General features: G+C 46.7%; 1 protein-coding gene across 1 annotated transcript in view; it reads right to left on the bottom strand.

Moving 5' to 3' along the window:
- Positions 1–6,632: 6,632 nt before the first annotated feature.
- Positions 6,633–15,498, bottom strand: part of APCDD1 (APC down-regulated 1) — a 32,444-nt gene continuing 23,578 nt past the window's right edge. The window contains exons 4-5 of the mRNA XM_021689467.2: positions 10,414–10,735; positions 6,633–8,808 (exon numbers count right to left, since the gene is read on the bottom strand). Of these exons, the coding sequence (XP_021545142.1) occupies positions 8,357–8,808; positions 10,414–10,735 (774 nt within the window). The 3' untranslated portion in view covers positions 6,633–8,356. The remainder of the gene's footprint in view (positions 8,809–10,413; positions 10,736–15,498) is intronic.

Genomic DNA, 15,498 nt, shown 5'->3' with positions numbered 1-15,498 from the left:
ACAAAAGTCAATCATTTTCCTATATACTAGCAACGAATAAGTGGAATTTAAAATTAAAAACACAATACCATTTACATTACCACCCTAAAAAACTAAGACTCAGCTATAAGTCAAACAAAATATGTACAAGATCTATATGAGGAAAACTACAAATCTCTGAAGAAAGAAACAAGGTAACTAAATAAATGAGGAAACATTCCATATTCATGGATAGGAAGACTCAATATTGTCAAGATGTCTGTTCTTCCCAACCTGATATTGGATTCAATGCATTCCCAATCAAAATCTCAGCAAGTTCTTTTGTGGATATTGACAAATGGGTTCTACAATTTATACAGAGAGGCAAAAGACCTAGAATAACCAACACAATACTGAAGAGGAAAAAAGTTGGAGGGCTGAGACTTCAAGGTTTACTTTAAAGCTACAGTAATCAAAACAGTATCGTATTGGCAAAAGAATAGACAAATAGATCAATGGGACAGAACAGAGAGCACCCAGAAATAGACTCACATTATTGTACTTAACTGATCTTTGACAAAAGAAAAAGGCAATGCAATGGATCAACAAATGGTGCTGGAACAAGTGGACATCCACATACAAAAAAATGAATTTAGACACAGACCTTTCACCCATTACAAAAATTAATTCAAAATGAATTGTAGACCTAAATGTAAAACATGAAACTCCTAGAAGATAACATAGGAAAAGACCTAGATGACCTTGGATATGACAATGACTTTTTAGAGACAACATCAAAGGCATGATCCATGAAAAAAATAATTGATAAACTGGACTTCATCAAAATTAAAAACTTCTGCTTTGTGAAATATGTCAAGAGGATGAGAAGACAAGCTGCAGACTGGGAGAAAATATTTACAAAATAAACATCTGATAAAGGACTGTTAGCCAAAATATACAAAGAACTTTTAAAATCCAACAATAAGAAAACAAACAACCCAATTTAAAAAATGGGCTCAAGACCTTAACAGACACCTCACCAAAGAAGATATATGGATTGGGAAGGAAAATAAGCACATGAAAAGATGCTCCATATCATATATCATCAGGGAAGTACAGATTAAAATGAGATACCACTACACACCTATTAGAACGGACAACACCAAATGCCGGTGAGGATGTAGAGCAGCAGGAACTCTCATTCATTGCTGGTGGGAATTCAAAATGGTACAGCCACTTGCAAGACAGTTTGATAGTTTGTTACAACTAAATATACTCTTATCATATACTCCAGCAAGAATGCTCCTTGGTATATAGCCAAAGGGGTTGAAAACTCACGTCTACACAAAAACCAGCACGTGGATGTTCATAACAATTTTATTCATAATTGCCAAAACTTGGAAGCAACAAGATGTCTTTCAGTGTGTGAACTGATAAACAAACTACAGTACATCCAGAAAGTGAAATATTATTCAGTGCTAAAAAGAAATGATCGGTCAAGCCATGAGAAAAACATAGAGGAACCTTAAATGCCTATCACTAGTGAAAGAAGCCAATCTGAAAACACTACATACTGCACGATTGCAACTACATGGCATTTTGGAAAATGTAAAACTATGGAGACAGTAAGATGATCAGTAGTTGCCAGGGTTCCGTGGGGTGGAATGGGGGAGGGAGGAATAGGCAGAACACAGAGGATTTTTAGGGCAATGAAAATACTCTGTATGACACCATAATTATATTTTTCACTCAGCATGCCCTCGTGGAATCTGAGCTGTTCAGCTTTTCGTCCACATCTCTCCTCTTCTCGTTTGTCCATCTGTCCTGCCCAGCAGCTAACCTGCCTCCATGGAAATGCAGTTGGCAGTGTGTGAGGGGCCACTGGAAGATTGGGTCAGGTGAGGAAGGACTTTATTGCTTACGAAAGGAAGCAGCTTCTCGGAAAGGCTGCCACCAAATTTGCCCAGATGTCCTAGAAGTGCTAAGGCATCCTCTGACAAAATAACTCAAACTCATATTTCTGTGTTTCCTCTCATAAGGTCAGATGAGCCACAAAGTTAGATAAATAGAGTTGGTCACCAAAAAGGGGAAATGACTCTTATTTATGAAGGAATGTACCAAAAGTTAAGGACAAGCATCAAGGGCTAGTGCGGTACTCCAGGGGATAGGCCTGGTGGGGAACCATGAAGGGTATGGGAGGAAGGGCTTCCAGAGAGAGCAGAGAGGGCAGCTGTTTGGAGTGGACCATCTGATAGGAGCTGTGGGTCTGGCAGCGGATCCACAGCGACCCAGCAGGAAGAGCCAGGGGGGATAACTCCCCCACCTACCCCTCTCCTCCTGCCTTGGCTGGAACTGCCTCCCTACGCCCCTGTTGGCTGAATCCAGTCAGATGGTGGAGGCAAGGGAGCCCATGGCTGCAGTCTGTGTGGGGACCCAGGCAGGGAAGGGGGAAGCCCAGATCTGGACTTGGAGAGCCCAGTGGACAATCTCCTGCCCAGCTTACCATGGCGTGCTTCTCTTGGATTTTCTTCTGGGCCTCTTTTGCTGAGCATGGTTTTTGAGTACTTCATCCTTAAGATGTGGACAAGCCTGTCTATCTGAAATGACCAGCTTATGGCCTGGCGGATACCACCACCCCATGGATGGGAGCAGGGGCTGAATGTTTGACTTGGGTACAAAGACTGAAAGAAAGTATGGAGAGCTCAAGTGAGTGATTGTCTGGGCAGTGCTCATTTAATAAGCACGGGCAGACGTGGATGTCTTGCCAGGGCCAAGATGAAAGCTAGCCTGCTCCAACAATTCGCTAAAACATACTTCGGTCCCCGAGAGTGCAGACACTGGTATGTGTACGTCCACCCAGAGGATCCCTCACACTGCACAACATGCTTCTTCTCAGGAGTTTCACCGAGTGCATTAAATCTCTCTCCGGCTTGACCCGAGTTGCTCAAATATCTGTCCTTTGAGCTTGAAATATCAAGTGTGTGCTCGTGTGTGCAGAAGCCCATCCCGAAGGCACCTTCACTCACTGGTCTGGAAACCTTGGACCAGGGAAGATCTGGACGGAATCATCTTGGGCTGGCTGAGGAACTGAGGGTTACTGAAGCCTGACTTGATGTTTGGAAGTCGAAAATGTCCACTTGTTGCAAAGAGGGCATGTGTTGTTCTGTCCAGATGGTTCCCGAAGACTTCTGGGAGGAAGGAGGCTCCCTTGGCTTCCCCAAGCCTGATCAGAGAGTAATGATCATGTAATGAGCTCTCAAAGTTAAAAGCAGAGACTGACGCCACCCTAGTTTCTACTCTCTCTCCCCTGAAATCAGGGACTAACATATGCTTCACCAGCTTCACTGTGTCTCTGCATGTTCTGGAAGGGTTGGTGTTAAAGTCTCTAAAGAAAAACTGGCTTTGTGGGGCGTTAGGACAAGCACACTGCAAACCATAACCGGATTTCCCTGCGAGAATTCAAAATGGTAAAGTACTAGGTTGTAGTGAAGAAACAAGATAATGTACGCGAAGAACCAGTTATGATGCCATAGACAGTGTGCATTCAAGAAACGGCTGCTGTGCTTGAGAAAGTCAGGCTGAAATTCCGTGGCAGGAAAAGAACAGCTCTGTAATACTCTTTGATTCCTTAATCCCTGACCCCAGGGAGCTTCACCTCTATCATCTAGAACCTAAAATTAGTGATGCCTTTTTGGTCTTCTCTAGAACCAAAATTTCCAAGGAATCCATGCTCTATTTGCTAGCCTTACTTTAACAAACACTTTAACAACGGGTCAGATTTAATCTGGAACATGTAGTGGGAAAGAAGAATTGATTTGTACATTGGTGAAATATACATATAATTAAAAACCAGAAAGATCTTCACATTGACAAAGGGTGGAAAAAGCATTGAAAATGGACACAAATGCCCACTGGAATTGGATCCTGACTGCTCCGCTTTCTACGTAAGTGGCAGCAAACTCTATAACGAATGCTATTTCTTTTTAATGGAACATAGTACTCGTATTGCTGTGCTCTCCATCTGATATTGGGGAGAGAATTCATTTCAAAAGCTTAACTTATGCAAAGGGCTTTTAAGGCAAAGAGGTCTTATGTGTTACTAAGGTGCCTTTTATTTCCAGGGATAGCAAGGCAGCAATAGTGGAAGAGAGCTCTCTTCTTGCCTACACGAGCTTCCCCTGCCAAGCTGCTTGCTTCTAATACAATGCAATATACTCTCTTCTGCTTCGAGACGATACATTCTTCTCAGGGACTTTTTTCTTTTAATGTTCTACTTAGGTGCTATGAGTTGGGAATACTATGAGGCCGATTAGCTTGACTCTTTCACGTAAGTGATGCTGGGACTCAAATATAATATAACTCCACTTCCCAAATAAGTTGGAGAATAAAACTGCAACATGCAACAGATATTTTGATTTTTCAATCTATGAGAGATCTCAATTTCAATGAGATAGCTCAGTGTTTCCAACTGATTCCAGGGCAGACGTATTACCCTGGGCCCAACGTGTGAGAACATGGACTGTGTTATTTAGGGAACCAGAAGACACTCTGCAGATGAGCTTTCTTACCACACAGAGTCCCTCGCTTGTTTATTATACATTGATTTTCTGAAGGTCAAGTCCTCTCAATTGTCCTACATATGTTGCCTCATCTGCTGCAGAAAAAGCCTGAGCCTCAAATGCTGCAAGTTTTCAATTCCCAACCTGCTGAGGATCTTTCTCAGCCTTTCATATCACTCGAGAGGGAGAGACTTCATGAGGAATAAAGAGGCTAGAGCTGTTTCTGAGCAGTGGACAAAGCTACCAGGTGCCCCTCCAGCTCAGGATAAAGATGAAGCTGGTGGTTGTCAAAGCTTGGAGGCCCGGGGTTGCAAAATGTTGCTCTCTATGCTCACAAATCCACTGGCCTCCAGATTCTCACATAATAGCTCTACAAGACTGATTTAGTGAAGGGGGCGTGGAATTGCTTGGGTGGTGTTCCAGAGGGCATAGGGGTCGCAGAGGTGGTTGTACAATGGATGTGCGAAACCAAGAGATCCAAACAAATCCATGGAAACCACGGGAGGCCACTGGTCAGATCCTGCAACTTGCTGTCCAGTGTGCCGTGCACTTGAGTAGAGATGTGGGTTTGCCCCGTGTGGCATACTGCGGCGTACCACTTGGTGTCAGTTAGGTCGCCCCTGGAGTAATGTGATTGTGTCAAGTGTCCCCGTCATCAGGTCTCAGTCAATGGAGAAGTTGGAGGGCATAACCTCCCCAATATTTTTTCTTCTTGTGATAGTGTTACTTCTACCTACTGAAACCCCAGGGGAATGGGGTTGTGATAAAATAGGAGCCCCACAGACATGCAGAGATCGTTTACCGTGCAAGCCAAAAACTCTTGGATCATTATAGGGATTTAAAGGATTCAATTAGTCCTTTAGGACATACGATTCTCTTAGTTGTAAGAAAAGAATGCTTACACATTTTCTCAAGAATCTAGAAATCAGTGAGAAACATTTATCCAAGCTACCTTTATTTGTTCCTGATGCAGGTGTATCCTTATGAAAGATGTTTGGATTCACGAAAGCTTAGATGTCTCAAAAAGGCCAGAAAAATGTGTCAGGTAGAGAAATTCTCCGTGCCAGAGTAGGTCTACTCTCCGTGTATTTCCACCCACCATCCCTGCTTCCCCAACGCCACCTGGGGACGGTCTGTGATTTCCTTTGGGGATGGTGTCCAGAAAAGCCCAGTGAGATGCTATCGGTTGGTTGCTGCATCCACTGCCACGCGCCTGACAAGTCATAGGGACGGGGGAGGGGTACCATTTTAAAATGAAACATTTCGATGTGTGGACTGCTTTGAACATCATCTTTGTTTTTAAGACCTATTTAAAGAGTTGGTGGGATGGAGAATCTCTTCTATTCTTGCAAAAACTGTCCCTTCAACCAGGAACCACAGGTCTTACACTCCAGTCGCTTTTACAAGGTGTGTGTAAAGCCCTGCCGAGGACGCCCTGACCCACAGCCCCTCGCGCAGGGATCCTGGGTGCTGGGCGCTGCTGAGAGTTACCCTAGCGGGTGGCCACAGCACCAGGACGCCACGATGGACTGTTAAGGATAGCAGGATGGACACCACCTGGAAGTCACAGGTACTGGGCATCTACGCAGATGACCAGATTGGTCATGTCTGCACGAGTTACCTTTGTTCCATACTGGGTGACTGGAGGCTCTAGGAAGCTCCTTTCTGAGTCCAGGTCCACCTGGAGTTGACAAGGTTTGCCCAAGGAGCAACTTTCTGACCCTGACCATCATCAGCCTACTACCCAGGAAGAGAGGAAGTCTAGCTCCAGGCCAGGGAGGTCGAGAAGAGCCATCCTTTATTTACTTACTTCTTGCACCAAACCCAGTATTTACAAGTGGAGCTACATGCCACAAACTTACTGACCCTTATTTGTGTTAATATGACATAACCAAGACAAGATGTGATATATATGGGTGATAGAGCAAGCGACAGGTGTACATCTAATTGTGTTGATAATTTGTGAGTAAATTATATTGGCCATTCTCTGTAATGATTTATAGTGTATCAGAATGTGATACGAGCCCGTGAATGAATGTCATGTTGTCCCAAAGACATATATACATACACATACATTATATACATGTTAATATCTATATATTTGGATATACATGTGTGCATGTATGTGTATGTGTGTGAGTAGCTAAGTCTAGGTGAGTGCCTGTGAATTAAATGGCTACAAACCTATCACTTCTATGGCAAATCACTAAGGTATTCCTTAGCAGTGAACATAGTTTTTCACATAATTTTATTATATCCTTTAAAGATAGCATTAGTGTTAATTAAATAGATCCACAGGTAAAATGTATTCTGTGGGAGTATTTTTGACATCTTTGCTTATTAAACTTGGCAGACATTAAGTTAGTATTTTCATTTGAATAAACCCCCTCAGTATGCACCACAACTTAAAATATATTCTAAACATAAAGCACTTTGGTACTCCACGCTATCCTATAACTTCTCACCACACTGAATGCTGCAGCATTTCATAATTTTTAAATACAAGCATGACTCTCAACCTTGATTGTGGTTTCCACGCTCATTTCCAGTTCCATCCAAGCTTTTGGTGACTTGCTATTTCCCTCCGTCGGTGCCACTTGGTGTTCAGATAGCACCATCTGTAATAATCCAAAGTAATGGGTAGACATGACTCATGCCCCCTCCCAGCGTCTGTGAGGAAGGAGCTCACGGACTCTTCAGAAGGTGACCCTGAGATCCTGTGCAGCCACAAAGGCAACAGCAGGTCAGAAACGGAGTCAAGCTGGTGCGTCTGGTGATAAGGGGGCTTTACCCAAAGCCTGGGCTTCACACACATTGAGGGTCAAGTGCAGCCCCGGTGAGGATGCCCCCGCTATGCTGTCTTTGAACAGCAAAGCGTGGGCTCTGAATAGTCATCTTTGAAGGTAGCCCAGATGGCCAAGCGAGGCTCCATCTGCTCACCCCTAACCAGATACAGCATGAGCCAGGACGAGGGTCCCACGAAGAGGAAACTGTGGAACGAACAGGCACTGTTTTATCATTCAGGTGGCATTTAACGCACTGTCACCGTCCCGTACACTGCTGCTCCCGTGTGTCCTGCTTTTGATATTTGCTCGACCACCCTCGCCAGCCAAGCAGTCATCAAGCAGCGTGCATTCCACAACCACCCAGAAACCAGCATTTCACCAGTCTCCTTTCCCCCAAGTTAGAACAACGATAGTTTAAATTACATTGAAACTTTAATTACAGATATTTTTCCACTCAATATTTGAAAGCTGGGATTCCCTCCTTTTTTTTGCATTAAGGCTGTCAGGATGGTTAAGCTAAACCCAGTGTCTTTCCCTATGTACATATCTACACTCAAGTCTCTTCTTTATTAATAATAGGTGTCTTGATTGCTGTCCCAAACCAACTCTGCACTGGATTCCAGGTCGTAACACGGTTTCAGGGGAGGACAGGAAGTGGTACAGTGGCAGGAAAAGCTGGAGCTTGATATCCGTCTAAGTGTAACTCAGAAATAGAATAATAATTATGAGGAAGAAAAGAAGAGGACTTAGCTGTCACCCTGCCCCCCCTACCAAACATACTAGCTCGCCACTCTCTGCGGTCTTAAAGTGCAATTACTCTTGAGAAGGCGCCCCGGCCTGGGATCCCACTGGCTAGAGTTCAAAGCAGAAACTTCAAACAGCGCGCTGCTCAGGACTCAGGCCGGGCGGGAGGGGGCTGGGCAGCAGAAAAGGAGCCACAGTTCTGGGGCATTCAAGTGCATCACAAGAAGCAGCGCCCTTTCTTTTTTTGTAAAGAAAATCTGTCAATTGTAAGGAATCCTGGTTTGGAAAAATATAGCTTTTTAAAAACTTCTATCTGAGGACGTTCCAGTGTGGTAGAGTCAAAAGGCCGGCGAGCACAGCAAGGAGCAGGGGACAAGCGCTCCTCCCGGGCGCCCAGCTCCCATACTGGTGACCCCGGTGGTCCTCGGAGAAGTCCTCGGCTCTGGGCGCAGAGGACGCACACTGGACTAAGGGCATCTGGTAGGAGGTGGCTCTCTTCTCAGGCCTGTCCGGACTGGACCCATCGCTGGGTCTCTGGCCGTTGAACAGCAGATAGCGGCCGCGGGCGTCCTGCTCCATTTTGAAGATCTCGTATTCAGTGTGAGGTAGTTTGATCCCCAGCGCTACGCAACCATTGGTGTGTGTCACGTCCTGCTGGACGCCCACCTGCCAGGAGCCCTCGGCCCCACACTCATTCCCGTTGAAGACGTTGAGGAGCGAGGCGGTGGCCGCGTCCATGGGGGTGACCTTCATGTGGTTCACTGCAAAGGAGAGAGGACAGGTCGGTGACTCGAAGGGTGGGGGGTGAGTGGTGCGGAAAGGCCATCTGCTCTAAACCCAACCCCACACAGCCACCCACCGGTCAGAGCCCCCCTACAAGCACCCCCCAGTGGTGAAGGTTCAGCGTGTGGACGTGAACGGTCATCACACCAAATATACTGCCGGTAGACCACATTCGGCGTGTAAGTGCGGGGCCCACACTGCCCCTGACTGCCTGCTAACGTGAACTCAAACTGTCACACACAGTGTCTCCAAGGAGTTGCCCTTGGTGACGCCGACTCTTTGGGATTGCCACAATATTTCAACACAAACTGGAATTTTGTTTTTATGAAAAGGTTTTGAGGTTTTTAAATAGTTTTGGTGTTGAATGCCTATACTGATTAGCAGTCTTGCAAATTCATACTGGCCTATATATCAGGCATCTAAAATGAACTAGGCTGCAAGTAAGAAAAACATCAGTGAATGTATTAAATAGAAATCCCAGCACTTAAGAGAGGGCTGTTTCTGAAGGACCCCAGGGGACTATTTTATGTACACCACGACAGCTTCGGCGTGGAGCCGGACCAAGATGGTTGTTCTCTTGGCCACATCTAGCAAAGGTCCGTCCTTCCCGGAGAAAATCTTCCTTCCTAAGTGGAGGATTAAGATGCCCTAGGTCTTCTCTGGGTTATCAAAAATACTTCATATTAAATAGACTGAACCATGGAATGCTATCCTAGAAGGGGTCATACCCAGTATCTGAGCCACCTCTCTTTTGTCTGTGACATGACTGACACCATCTTAAAAAGATGTGTAAGTGTAAAAAGAAATTCTAGAAAAAGAAGCCATGAGACCTCCCTTGCTGACAACACCCTGGTGAATTTCACCCCTTACGTTCCTCACTTAGGTCATCATTAACAAATCCCAACCTCCCACCTCCAAGCACAGGACAACTTTCAAGTGCATGACAAACTCGGCGTTGGAAAGGACAATGCTGAGCACCTGAGGTGTAACTAACACCTGCTCTTTACTGCTCACTCCAGAAAGCACACTGAATGCAGCAAGTAAGTGTGATGTTATCACAGGGGCAGCTCAGAATCACCCTGAGCAGTGCACAAAAAAGGAAATGTGTAGGGGCGCCTGGGTGGCTCAGTCGGTTAAGCGTCTGCCTTCAGCTCAGGTCCTGATCCCAGAGTTCCGGGATCGAGGCCCATGTCGGGCTCCCTGCTCAGTGGGGAGCCTGCTTCTCCCTCTCCCTCCTCCAACTTGTGCTCTAATAAACAAACAAACAAACAAATAGGAAAGGTGCAGGCGTGAGGTTTCATTCCTAGTCACATACTCCCTGGCCACATCTGACAGCACGCATAACAGTGTGGGCCCTCCTGCACTGTGGCCCAAGGGCTGAGCCACCCCTGTTGGCCCCATTCTGAGCAGAGGGGAACCTCGAAGGCTGATGTGAATGATGACCTTAAAGCAGAAAGGACTCCCTAATTTCTCCCTCAACATCTCCCCTTTCCCTCAGGCTCTGCCTGGACAAAAAGGTCCCCAAACTGCTCAGTTTCTCAGCCCCTGGGCTGTTACTTTGGGAGTCGAGGCAGGAGCCCTACCTTTGAACACAAACTCCGTTCCTCCCATGACCCTGGAGGAGTGCACCCCCCGGCTGTAGCGGCCCTTGGCATAGATGGTGAAGGTGGGGTGCTTGCAGACGGGGTCGGAGTAGTGGTAGTAATGCCCTTCCCAGGTGTTATTGTTGTCATGGAAGATGAAGTGGCGCGTGAGGAAGAGGACCTCGGGCCGCACCTCGCAGCGCTGGCTCACCCACTCGCCGTGCAGGCCGACGGTCAGGTCAGCCTTGGGGGGCAGGAGGGGCGGGCGGTGCTCATCTGACCTGTGGATGATGCGGCAGGCGATGCAGGCATGGTCGTGGTTCTGGAGACAAGAGACACACACACGGATAGACCTTTGTCTTCATGACAGAGCAGTGCACACATGCTCCCTTCAAAGGAGGCTCACCAGTGGGACCGGGCAGGGCCCCCCGGGGCTCCGTCACTTGTCACCTGCGGACCCGAGAGGCACCTGGGGCTAGGCCCTCGGGCACAGATGGGAGGGTGGTGGGGTGCGCTTGTGAGCCCACATGTGTGTTTGGCTGACATCAGGGACTTGTCTAAATATGTCAGCTGGGATGTGTACTCTCTTTAGAATCCTATCACATGTCCCAGACACTTGACTTCGGCAAGGCTAGCGTCACCTCATACCCACTGGGAAGGCTGCAATGAAAAAAATCTGAAAAGAACAGTGTGGACAAGGGCGGGGCAAACTGAAACCCGGGTGCACTGCTGGTGGGAAGATAAAATGGTGCAGTGGCTGAGGAAAAGAACTCCGATACGATGCAGCAATCCCTCCTCTGGTTTATGTCCAAAGGACACCAGGGTCTTGAAGAGACAGCCATTCAGCCACGTTCCTAGCAGCATATTCACACGGCCAAATGATGAAAACAACCCAGTATACATCCGCGGGTGAATGGAGAAACAAGATATGGTCCACACATACCATGAAAGATTATTCAATCTGGAAAAAGGAAAGGGATTCTGACCCAGGCTGCAACACGGATGAGCCTTGACGACATGATGCTAAGTGAAATAAGCCAGACACCAGAGGACAAATACTGTACCATCTCAATTGCACTTCTATGAGGGACCCAGAGTGATCAAATTCAGAGACAGAAAGTAGAATCCTGGTGGCCAGGGGCTGGGGGAGGGGAGATGGGGAGCTCGTGTTTAATGGGGACACAGCCTCGGGTCAGGAAGATGAAAAAATTCTTTGGATGGATGGGGGAGATGGTCGCACAACCCTGTGAATGTACTTAATGCCACTGAGCTGAAATGGCTAAGATGGAAATGCTATGTGTATTTTACAATCAGATTTTTCCCTTTAAAAAACAACTATGAGACACACAAAACTAAAAAAAAAAGGCCAGCCTTCCAGTTGCTGGGATGACAAAGGGAGCTGTGTAGTAAAGTGGGGGTCCTTTCAAAGGAAGGCATAAAGGAGGAGGCCAGCAAGAGGGCAGGGGCCGAGACCTCGGCGAAGCCAGCCTGCACACCTGTCATCCATTTGCGTCTGGGGCCTCGGGGTTTGACGGTTTACGGGCTCTTAATTTGCTTCCTGCTTTATAGCTTTAAGCCGTTTACTTAGCACAAGATAGCTGCAGCTCGGCCTTTCAGGGGCTGCCTCCCTGGGCGTCTGCCTCCCTGGGCGTCTGCTTTAGAACACTCCCACAGCCTCGGGGACAATGCTGTCTGTCCACAGCTGTGGCTGAGAAATTCTCCAAGGAGCAGAGGTGGCCAGAGGCTGCCAGTCGTACAAACGTCGTTTGCCCAGAGGGCTCGGGGCTCCCCTCAAAATGCCACAGTCTGGAAGGCAGGACAGCTGGGTTCTGGGCCATACCTGCCATTGCCTGGCTGTTTGATCGAAGCCACGGGACACCTGTGTGCGGTGGCGGGAGGGTAACAGTTGTAGCCCACAGTCGGGGGGACAGCTCATGGACACTGGCCTTGGGCCCCCCCAGCCATGGGATCCATGGTGTGCAGCAGCTCCCTGGTGTGGCCTCAGGCCTGACCACAGGCACTGACAGGAACGCCCAGGAGGGCATGCCCGTGCTTCCGAGAGCCGGAAATCCGGATTGCCAAGGCCTCTCCTTGTTCAGCAGTGACTCAATGTGACGCTGCAGTTGTCTGGCTAGGTGCTCGGAGATCTCAGAGAGTGGGCGGGCGGGAAAGGGCTCTCGGCCACCATGCCTCTACAGCCTCCTCCAAGGAGAACTCAAAGCTCGCCAACTTGTTGCTGTGCTCATCAGAGGAGCCTAGAGCTCTAAGTTAGGGGAGAGAGGGCTTCCTTTGCTAACACCGTTCGTGGCTTGTAGATGATAAGATCAAGTGGGCAGCCACAGAGTGAGATGAAGTTTCTCTTTCGTTTCATTCCCCACAAATGGGTTTGCTATCTGTAATTCGGGGATTTAACATCATTTGTGGCCACTTCATTTCTGGCCATTCTAAGATAGTCTCATTCCCTGGTAAGATTTGTCTCCTCAAACACCAATATCAATTCGGGAACCTCCCAGAAAGCTTCTTGGACGGGGCAGAGCGGGTGGGAGAACAGGGGTCTTCGTTCTCACAAGAGCTATTGTCCCCAGCATTAACATCAGGGATCAAGTGCTCTTCCGTCAGAACAGGAACAGGCTCGGTGAGAGGAGGTGGGCACAGCCCTTGGGCCCAGGCTGTCTCGGAAAGGTGCCGTGGTAGCGTGTGGAGTCCAAGTGGTGCTTTTAAGAACAACGGCACAGAGGCCTGACCTTGGAGATAGGGGCCCAGCTGAAGCATTTCTGTTCGTCAGCAGAGAAAAGCAAGCTACAAGCAAGGGAAGCTTGCCGTCCATCAGCTGGATCTGTGAGAATTTAGGGACAGAGTGGGAGGAACCTGGCCCTTAGCTCTTAGTGTTGCCAAATTCCTTTTTTTTTTTATTGTGGTAAAATATGACATAAAACTTACCATCTTAACCCTTTTAATAGTTCAGTGGTGCTAAGCACATTCACACTGTTGTGCAATCATCACCACCGTCCATTTCTAGAACTTTTTCATCTTCCCAAATTGAAACTCTGTACCCAATAGACACCAACTCCCCGTTGTTTCAATCTCAGCCCTTGGCAACTACCATTCAACTTTCCGTCTCTATGGATTTGTCTACCCTAGGTACCTCACAGAAGTGAAAGCACACAGAATCTGTCCTTTTTGTGACTGGCTTATTTCACTTAGCATAATATCCTCAAGGTTTGTCCATGTTGTAGCCTGTGTCAGAATTTCCTTTCATTTTAAGGCTGAATAATATTTCAATGTATGTATGCACCACTTTTGTTTATCCATTCATCAGCTGATGAACACTCCATTTTTTGGCTACTGTGAATGATGATGCTATGAGCATATAGGTGTAGTCTATTTAAGACCCCACTTTCAATTCTTTTGGGCACACGCTCAGAAGTGAAATTTCTGGCTCATACCATAATTCTGTGTTTAACTTTTGGAGGAACCACCACCATACTGTTTTTCCACAGCAGCTGCACCATTTTACATTCCCACCCACGGTGCACCTTTAAAGGTTCCAATTTCTCCACATCCTTGCCAACAACTATTTTTTTCTCTTTTTGATAATAGCCAATCAAATGGGTATAGTGTGATATCACACTGTAGTTTTGATTTGCATTTCCCTAATGATTAGTGATCTGGAGCATCTTTTCATGTGCTTCTGGGCTATTTGTATATCTTCTCTGGAGACATGTCTATTCAAGTCCTTTGCCCATTTTTTAATAGGGTTGTTTTTGTTATTGTTGAACTGACTAGTAACCTGTTATAACAACTCTTGAGCAGGCATTAAGAAACCAAGATGTCATAAACATGGGTGGGATTTTTGGCCTCTCCGTAGATACTGTCACCAAGTGGACAGGTTTAGCCATGGTTAGGTAAGGGGGAATCTCTCTGTTGTATGGACAGATTTTTAAAAAATCTAATTTGTGCTCTTGATTCTAACCATCCTTGGCTGGAATAAAACTTGAAAGACCTATAGGAACAATTATGTGGAAGCAGAAATTAAGGCCCATATACTGGCTGTACAGTTTCTCTTTTGGGATGCTTTTCTTAAACAGCAGCTTTTCGGGGCGCCTGGGTGGCTCAGTCAGTTAAGCGTCTGCCTGCAGCTCAGGTCATGATCTCCGGGTCCTAGGATCGAGCCCCGCATTGGGCTCCCTGCTCAGCGGGAAGCCTGCTTCTCCATCTGCTTGCTGTTCCCCCTGCTTGTATTCTCTCTCTCTTGCTCTGTCTCAAATAAATACTTAAAAAAATAAACAGCAATTTTTCAAAAAGAATAAATGGGAAGAGTTTTTCGTCATTAAGAGTGATGTGTACTCTGAAATATTATTTGCTTTATGAAATCCCTCTCCTTTTTGGTCCCTGCTCTGATACCTAATTCTCCTCTGAGAAGCTATCCTTTTGTAGGCTGTCCCATTGGGCTTCTACCTCACTCCCTTCCCTGAATCTTAGAAAGGGCTACTTTATTTATTTTTTATTTTTTCAAAGATTTTATTTATTTACTTGACAGAGAGAGAGAGCGAGAGCACAAGCAGGGGGAGTGGCAGGGAGAGGGAGAAGCAGGCTCTTCGTGGAGCAGGGAGCCCGATGCGGGACTCGATCCCAGGACCCCAGGATCATGACCTGAGCCGAAGGCAGACACTTAACCGACTGAGCCACCCAGGCACCCCAGAAAAGGCTACTTTAGAGTTTCTGTATACAGAAGATCTGAAGGTTAAAGCAGAAGGACCAGAATGTGTTTCCTTGTTGCTACTCTTTACACCAACTATAAAAAGCTTTAATTCTGAAGGAGGAGGGGAGAAAAAAAGATCCCCATGTAATTAATTTCCTAAAAGAAAACAATCAGACTTATTCTAAAAATGAAAAATCAACCTTCAACTTCATAAGTGCGCAATGTCCTAGGCAAAGAGTGGGGTTTTGCTCACTCCGCATTCTGATTCCTGCAGGCGCCCTGGCAACACGTCAGCCACCCCCAGCTTGCACGTACAGGACATGAGTCTGAGGAAGCTCAAGTACACCATCCCCTTAGCTTTACAACCTCTCGAAGAGACCATG

The sequence above is a fragment of the Neomonachus schauinslandi genome, chromosome 14 (assembly GCF_002201575.2).
Source record: "Neomonachus schauinslandi chromosome 14, ASM220157v2, whole genome shotgun sequence".
NCBI classification, from domain to species: Eukaryota; Metazoa; Chordata; class Mammalia; order Carnivora; family Phocidae; genus Neomonachus; species Neomonachus schauinslandi.
Note: the sequence above shows the minus strand (reverse complement) of the source record. Positions and strands in the feature narration are given on the sequence as shown.